The following is an 8,642-nucleotide window of genomic DNA, read 5'->3' on the forward strand; positions in this document are numbered from 1 at the left end:
CTGGGCCTCTCTCTGAGTTGACATTCATTTACTCTTATTACTTTTCAGAGATCATTCCAGCCTTTTAGCTTCTGTTGTGGTTGCTGGGAAGTCGGCTCGAGTTCCGTCATCCCTTTTTGGATGATTTGTCCTTTCCGACGGCCTTCAACATTTCTCTGCCTTTGGCACTCTGTGGTTCCAACAAAATGTCTGTAATGCCTGCCTTTCTTTTTGTTTATTATGCTTCAGATACTTCAAGCTTTCTGGTGCCGTGGATCTGTTTTTCACCGTTTCTAGAAAATTTGCAGCCATCATGCCTTCAAATGCTGCTTTTTCTCCATTCCCTTTATCTTCTACTTGTGGGATTCCAATATGTAGGATCTTCTCATTCTGTGTTCTGTCTCTTTTAATCTCTCACTCGTATTATCCACCTCCTTTTCTCTCTCTCTGCTGCATTCTTCATATGCAACTGCTGGCCCAGGAATTCTCTACCCAGCTGTTGACCATTCACTAAATTTCAGATTTTGAAATTATGTCCTTCACTTCTAGAAGTTCCATATCTTCTTCTCCCAGATCTCTCTCTTCATCCCTACTTGTTTTATATGCTCCCCTTTGTGACTTTGTCCTGTCTTTTTTTTTTTTTTTTAAGATTTTTATTTATTTGTCAGAGAGAGAGAGAGCACAAGCAGGGGGAGAAGCAGGCTCCCCGCTGAGCAGGAAGCCCGATGAGGGACTCGATCCCAGGACCCTGGGATCATGACCTGAGCCGAAGGCAGACGCTTAACCAACTGAGCCACCCAGGCGTCCCGTCCTGTCTTTATTTAAACATGTCCCATGTGGCTGCTCTGTGTTCTGTCCCCGGGGGTCCACTTGTGGTGCTCCTTTGGTAACTTGCCTTCTTGTGACTTGGTAAGTCTTGTATGTCAGCTCATCAGCTGGTCTTACTCTGCCAGGGGTCCTCCTGGTCTACCTGGGGGAAGTTTTGCTCCACATTGAGTTTGCTTTTGCTCCTGCTAAGAGCAGAGGGCTCCCCAACCCAGGACCGTCTCCCCACCCCGCCCCCCGTGAGAGTTTTTCCTCACAAAAGACACAAGCTCCCATCTTCCCCATCCCTAGATTCCAAAGGTCACTATCACTGTGCGGCCAAAGCTCCAGAGGACACTGGCCTTGGGACTCCCCAAGCAAGCAGCCTTCAGGCCAGCTCACTGACTCCTGCCAACTCCATGGCCTCTGGGTTCACCCTCCAGCTCCCTCTGCTGGAACCCAAGCCCCCAGCTCCTGTGTTCCCTCTCCCTCCTTTATCTTTCTTCATAGCATGAGGCACCACTGATGATATCATATTGATTTGTTAAATGGCTTATTGGATGTCCCCCCTCCCATGTGGTGGCTTGCTCATTTACCTGTGCAGTGTCTGGATGGGAGAAGTGCCCCCACAATTACGTGATGCATCAGTGAATGAATGAGGCAGTGCCCACCCTCACATGCTCTCAGGCTGACAGGTGAGACAAAGCAGGAGACAGAAAGAACTAGTGCCATGGGGGAGGGAGGGCTCGTGGAGCCGAGAGAAGACCCCACCCTAGATGCTGGAGGTCAGGGGCAGCTTCCTAGTCCAGACACGAGGAGGTCAGGGAAGGGCACAAAGCAGAGAGCTTAAGGTCGTGTTGTCATCTTTCCACAAATGAAAGGCCTGAGGGACGGTGTTCCAGGCGAAAAGAACAGCTTGTGCCAAGGCCTGGGGGAGAGAAAGAACCTGCCGGAGGAACATAGTTCAGCGTGGCAGCTGCGAGGAGGATGAGGAAGGAGCGGTGGGCGATGGGCTGGAGCAGAGGGCCTTTCGAGCTCCTGTGGGGAGTTTGGCAATGAGGAGGGACAGAGCGTGGAAGGGGGTCGGCAGGGAAGGGTGTGATCAGGCTGCAGGGTGGAAATTCCCTCTGGCTTCTGAGTGAAGGGGGGACTAGGAATGGGGAGGCGGGGAGGCCAGGGAAGAGGCTCTGCAGTGTTGGAGGCTGGGCCAGGGTTGATCCCAGGGTAAGGGCACAGCACAGGGCAGACCCCTCAAGCACCCTAGTTGACCTTGGCTGGAAAGGGGAGGACTGGGGAGGAGCCTGGCGCTGTCAGCCTGAATGTGAGGGCTTGTTCAATTGAAAGAGGGGCTCCCCAGTCAGCACATATGGGGTTCATTTGAAGGGTAAAGAGTACACACCCTGGACGCCCACACTGATGCTCCTTTACAGTAGGGTTGTCAGGGGCATCTGGCTGGCTTGGTTGGTTGAGCGACTGACTTCGGCTTGTGTCATGATCTCAGGGTTCCCGGATGGAGCCCCACACCGAGCCGCATCAGGCTCTGCACTCAGCGGGAAATCTGCTTGTCCCTCTCCCTTTCCCTCTGTCCCACCCCTGCCCCAGCTCATGCTCTGTCTCTCTCTCTAAAATAAAGAAAATCTTTTAAAAAAATAAATAATAGGTTTGCAAGACAGCAAAAGAAAGGGTTAGAAAAGGGGCGCCTGGGTGGCTCAGTAGGTTAAGCGTCTGCCTTGGGCTCAGGTCATGATCCTGGGGTCCTGGGATCGAGCTCCCGCTCCTGTCAAGCTCCCTGCTCAGCAGGGAGTCTGCTTCCTCCCCTTCTCCCTCTGCCCCTCCCCACCCCACCCCACTCATGCACATGCTCTCAAATATTTTTTTTTTTTATTTGAGACAGAGAGAACGAGAGAGAGAGAGCACATGAGAGGGGGGGAGGGTCAGAGGCAGAAGCAGGCTCCCTGCCGAGCAGGGAGCCCGATGCGGGACTCAATCCAGGGACTCCAGGATCATGACCTGAGCCGAAGGCAGTCGCTTAACCAACTGAGCCACCCAGGCGCCCCACCTGCTCTCAAATAAATAAAATCTTAAAAAAAAAAAAAAAAGGGGGGGGGGAAGACAAGTATAGGATGCCCAGCTAAATTTGAATTTCAGATAAACAATGAATAATTTTTTAGTATATGTCTTCCAAATTTAGCATTCTGTATTTTCACTGGCAACCCTGCTTTCAACCCCCACCCCATCACATGCACACACTAGGCCTTTCTGATATAGCAGCAACCAAACAACCCAGAAACCTCTAGTACGTGGCCCCCCTGGCGTCCATTTGTCCTCCTACCCGTTCCATCTTCCCACTGGTCTGGAAGCCCCCCAAGAACTGGGCCCAGTGCCCGGTGCCCAGGCTAGGCCAGGCCAGGACCCTGCTGGGAGTGACGAGAGGGCAGGGAGTCCCAGCAGGTCTCCCCCATCCCTGCCCCCCCGTACCCGGTGGGGCATTTCTGGGAAGTGAACCCTGCCTAGAGCCCGGACCCCCATGACGCTCAGGGCCACAAGCCTAGCCCCATTTCCTGGAACTACCAGAACCATCCCTTGTTACTGTGGCCACATCCTCCCTTGGGTGGCCCTGGGCTTGGTAGAGTCTAAGAAGCTGGGCCTGAACCAGTGGGGTGGGCCAAGTCACAGGCAAGGCCCAGCTGGGTCACCACTTCCTGGAGCTGCTCAAGACAGGGGCTGGGACTTCCCATGATCCCCCTGCACCCCATTGGTGTGGGAGCCCCCCCACGGCCCAAGGAGCCTGGTACCGCTCAGGACAGGGCTTGACGAGGACAGGGGGGCTTGGATGGGGACTCTCATCACCCTGAAAAAGGTGGGGGGACACTCTGTCTGGAGTCAGAGCAGAGGCCACTCTAGGGAAAGTGGGAGAGGAGGTGACAGAGCTGAGGGACAGCAGGCCGTGCCTAGCGAGGAGCTGGGCCTGTCGGGTTGAGCAGACCCAGCCCTGGACTTTAGATGGCTTGCCCTCTCAGTCGACTCTGTTAAAAATAATAGCAAAAATATGAATGATAACAATAATAATTATTTATTGAGCACTTTCTACTTGCTAAGCCTCTTTCTATGGATTCTTTTTTTCGTCTTCAAAATAGGCACCACGACTGCCCCTATTTTACAGATGGGAAGACTAAGGCACAGAAGGCTTGAGTGGCTTGTCCACAGTCACATAGCTAGCAAGTGGCAAGGCCATTTGAGCCCAGGCAGCCCAGCTCCAGAGCCTCCGGCCCTCACCAGCGGGCAAAGGGCTCTTTGCATCAGGGAATGAACAGAGGGCAGAGGATCCCCCCAGGAGAAAAGGAATCCGGCTCCAGTACCCTCACCGTGCCATCCAAAGTCATTATTACCTGTCTGGCGGCCTGGAGCGGGGCCCCGAGAGCCTCCCTGCGCCCACCCATTCTAGTGCCCCATATGCCCAAGACCCCAAGAGCCAGAGCGAACAGCTGCGTCGGGAAGAGAGAAGTGGCTGTGTAAACAGGGTGGGAATCCTCTCTTCAGTCACTCAGCAGGAGCAGTCCTGGAAGCAGGGCCCCTCCATCTGGTGTCACGTCCCCGGACAGGTGACAGTATTTCCAGATCGGATTTGGGAGCCAATGACTTCCGAGCACGGGCCCAGAGCTCCCCCTGGTGTGCAGCCTGGGAATGGAGTTGGCTTCAGGAGCCTTCTCCCTCTGGACCGGACAGAGAGGTCAAGGGCGATGGTGATTCTCTACAACGGGAGCCTGAGCTTGGGTTTGGACTCCATACCCTCACACCTACCAGGGGCAATTCAAACCTACCCAATTATCATATGGCCAGGCCCCGGGCCCAGCTGGCTCAGGTGGAGGGGAAAGAGGCTCTGCCCTCCTATCCCCAGGAAGCGAGGGGAGGCAGAGCAACACCCAGCGCTCTGGGCCTGGGGAAGCCGTGGAGGTTGAGAAGCCTCCCTGGAGGCCACAGTGGCCTCTGGTGCCCAGCATCTGGCCTGTCACCTTCTCTGGGGGAGGCCGGAGTCTCGGGCTGCAGGCTGCCTGAGAGGCCACAGCTTCTGGGCGAGGAGGCCCAGCCTACTGCATCGTCTGGGAGGAGCTGAACGCCTCCATCTCTGCCTCCACCTCTGCCTCGGAGCGGCACCTGTGGGAGCAGAACCACAGGAAGAGGAAGAAACCTGCAAGCGAAAAATGGGTCAGTGGGAGACTGGAAGGAGCGATGTGGGGCCTCACCCAGAATCCAGGGACTTCCTCAGTGGGGCTGAGCTGGGCTTCCCTAAAGCCCAGGAGTAATTCTCAGAGTCCCTCACTGTTGGAAGCCAGGAGGGGCAGAGCATAGAAGCTGGACGACCAGTTGTCAGGAGGCCAGAGGGCGCCTTTGTGCAAATTAGGAGGACATGCCCCTTCCTGTGGACAGAAGGAGCCCCAAACCGGCTCGGCGGGGAGCGGAGCGGCAGCGGGGGCTCGATTTCAGCCCCTGACTCGCCCCCTTGACCTGAAGCCTTGAGCAGTCAACATTTGACTGGCCGAACACCACCCCCAGGGCTTCCTGCACGCATCCCGCGGGCCCTACCGTAGAGTGAGTTGAAGGTGGTGAAGAGGAAGAGCTGGGGCAGCAGGAAGACGCCAAAGGAAAAGAAAGCCAAGGTCCAAGTGGTGCCCAGCAGCACAGTGAGGCCCAGCACCGTGAAGCTGTCCCGGCAGGCCCGCGTGTTCAGCACCTTGTCCCGGGCCCGTAGCCGATGCAAAACCCGCAGCGCCCAGACCAGCACCACCAGGTTAAAAAGGGACGTGAGGCCACCGTAGCCCATGACCAAGATGTTGTGCACCCAGGGGTTCCGTACCCAGCATCTGCAGGGGAGGGGTGAAGTGCCAGGGTTGGCGTGGCTCCCCAGGCCGGGGGGGCGGGGGGCAAGGAGGTGGGTGGGGAGACCCCGGTCTCTGGGCCTATGGACGGGCTCCTGAACCTGGTCCCGTCTCCCAGCCCAAACCCATTGTTTCTTGTCTGACCACACGTGTGGTGAAGTTCTGGGCCCGGCTTTCCAGCCAGGCCACCGTGTTAGGGCCCACCTTGCCACCTCGGCCCCTGGCCTGAAGCCCCCCATGTTCTCCTTTCCAGCCACATGGGGCTCTCATGCCTTTACCCACCCGAAAACTCTTCCTCTCCTCCCTTCTCCGTCCTGCCTCTCTCCCCTTCCATGGCCCCCCCAGCTGCCCACTTGTCCAATACTCTTTCAGATCCATGGCCCCGGGGGCCCTCTTCCCTGGAAACTTCTCCTCCCACCCACCGCAAGGTCAATACCATCTCACCACCATCTCTGTGCAATGGGCGCCCTATCCCAGGACCCCTCCCCACCTAGAAGGGGCCCACACTCTACGCTCCGAGCAGTGAACAGCTGTGGCACCTTGGGGCGGCTTGGTGGAGGGGTGCAGACTGAGGAGGAGAGTGAGCAGGAAGACGCCATCAAGGGCCGAGGAAAGAGCAGAGGCCTGGCAGTGGCCCCAGCCCTGCTCCTAGACCCTCCCCGAGGTCTTCACGCCCTTTGTGTCCCCAAGACACCCAGTCAGGCACCGTGTCATATGCTTTCCGCGGATGAGCCCATTCGCTCCTCATGAGGACCCTACGAGGCAGGTGCATAGTCATACCTGCCCTGCAGAGGAGGAAACTGAGGCTCGGGCTTGGGAGCACACACTAGTCAGAGGCAAAGGTGGGACTTGAAGCCCCACGCTCCGAGGCCAGAGCCTGTGCCCGTCACAGCCCCCTGCTCGGGCCCCCGCCATGAGCTCCTGCCTCCCTTGAACATTATTTGGGGGATTTATCCAAGGGGCTGAGTGTGCTCATGGATCACTCCTTTTCACTGCTACGTAACCATCCGCAGGCGTGGCTCTGTCGCAACTTATTAACCGCTGTCCTGCCAGGGGGAGGGGAGGGCATTGGAGTTCCTTTCAAGGGTTTGGTTAGTGCTGTCTGTGTTCAGGAACACGAACAGACGTCCTAAGGGCTTTTTAAATGCAGGAGAATAAAAGTCACAAAACCCTGGGGGAGAGGGAGAGGGAGGGAGACTCAGAGAAGCGGGTTCTTAGAGTGGGGTACTCCGTGACAGCCCAGCAACACCGTGCGTCCTGCCCCTCCACCAGTCCTCCAGCTCCTGGCACGTAGTATATAAAAACTACACGGTTAAGGAGCCCGAAGTCACACCTCCTCTGAGAAAGCAGCCTGACTCCCACAGTGAGAGGAACGAACCCCAAACCGCCTCGCTTCCTGGAGGCTGGGAGGGGCAGTGGGGGGGCCAGGCTCTGGAGCCAGCCTGCCTGTGGCCAAGTCCCAGCTCTGCCATGGACCACCTGGGTTTCCTTGGGTGGGGTTCTTCAGCTGCCCGTGCCTCAGTTTCCCTAACCGTAAACAGAGGCTGACAACAGGACCTCCTCCTCGCTGCGAGGTTTAAACAGGAGATGGGTCTGCAGGGGTTCGTTCAGCTATTCTCCCTATGTTGGCTATGAGAACCTTCGTAACAAGAAAAAGATAAATGTCTTAGGGCACAGGAAGAGGCAGCCGAGTCTGTCGTGCAGACCCCCCAGGCTGCCCGATGCGCACACACAAGCCGAGCCCTGTCCCTGGGATGTCCCAGGCCCCGCAGCACTCTCTCTGACTAGGAGGGTCTGAGGGCTGGCAGTCTTATGCCAGCCACAGGTCGGGAGCAGCGGAAGCCTGAGCGAGCACAGCAAGGTGCGGGGAAGGGAGGGCAGAGTCCGGCGCAGGCTGAGCTCCCTGCTCAAGGTCGGAGAGCAGGAGGGGGTGCTGGGCCGACCTCTGTGCTCCGCCGGGAGGCAGAGGTGCTGCTGGTCTGGCCTTGGAGGCCCATGAGCAGGCACCAGAGTTCATGCCAGGGCCCCCTAGATGTAGCCAGCCTAGAACAAGAGCCTACCTCTGCAGGGGATCCAGCAGAAGGGGTATGGCAAAGCACCCCGGCAACCACCCCTTCTCTGAGCCATGGCCCCCTCCTTGCCCCACAGCCAGGACCCTTCCTACAAGGACACCCTGTTCAGAGCCCCTGGGCCCTTCTGCCAGAGCCAGGGAGCCTGCCACAGCCCTGAGAGCACTCACATGGACATGTTCCGGAAGCCCGTGCCATTTCCCTGGCTGTCGGAGAGTGGAATTGTGTGGGGTCCATACACTGAGCTCTTGACAACAAGAAGGAACAGCACCAGGAGGGCCGGGACTCCTGAGAGGTGAGACAGAGGCTCAGCACATGTCAGGTGACCCCAAAAAGGGCTGGTCGTGCTAAAACAGAATTCCACTGAGCAAGCAGGGAGGGGAAGGGACTGTTCAGAGGCCCTAGCCTCTGCCATACGGTCCAGCTTCAGAGCACTTAGCCTGGAGGTATTAGAAGAGGCTGCTCTCCAAAATGGTGTTAGTGAGGGCTCTAGGGTGGGATGATAGTGGGAGTGGTGGTGGGGAGATGGAGCTAATGGGACAGAGGGTTGGGGGAACTCGTGAGGAAATCGAGATAGTCAAGAGGGGCTAGGATGGGGATAGAGGGGCCAGTGATGGTGGTGCCAGAGAGAGTAGGGAAGACGAGGATGAGGATGGTGGTGATGATGGAGGCGGTGGTGAAGGTGATGGTGGAGTCAGAGGTAGAAGCAGTAGATGGTGGTGTTGGAGGTAGACGTGGTAGTGATAATGGCGGAAGTGATGGTGGTGTTGGAGGTGGTAGTGATGGTGGAAGTGTTGGAAGTGATGGTGATGGAAGTGTTGGAGGTGGAGGGGATGGAGGTGTTGGAGGTGGAGGGGATGGAGATGTTGGAGGTAGAGGGGATGGAGGTGTTGGAGGTGGAGGGGATGGAGGT

At 57.1% G+C, this 8,642-nt stretch overlaps 1 protein-coding gene across 1 annotated transcript in view; it reads right to left on the reverse strand.

Annotated features, from left to right (window-relative positions):
* Nucleotides 1-3,840: 3,840 nt before the first annotated feature.
* The window catches only part of ADGRG5 (adhesion G protein-coupled receptor G5), a 17,260-nt gene continuing 12,458 nt past the window's right edge, over nt 3,841-8,642 (reverse strand). Inside the window, exons 13-15 of the mRNA XM_081807883.1 lie at nt 7,900-8,305; nt 5,368-5,645; nt 3,841-4,972 (exon numbers count right to left, since the gene is read on the reverse strand). Coding sequence (XP_081664009.1) covers nt 4,872-4,972; nt 5,368-5,645; nt 7,900-8,305 — 785 coding nt within the window. The 3' untranslated portion in view covers nt 3,841-4,871. The remainder of the gene's footprint in view (nt 4,973-5,367; nt 5,646-7,899; nt 8,306-8,642) is intronic.

The sequence above is a fragment of the Leptonychotes weddellii genome, chromosome 16 (genome assembly GCF_054177405.1).
Source record: "Leptonychotes weddellii isolate Sample4059 chromosome 16, ASM5417740v2, whole genome shotgun sequence".
NCBI lineage: Eukaryota > Metazoa > Chordata > Mammalia > Carnivora > Phocidae > Leptonychotes > Leptonychotes weddellii.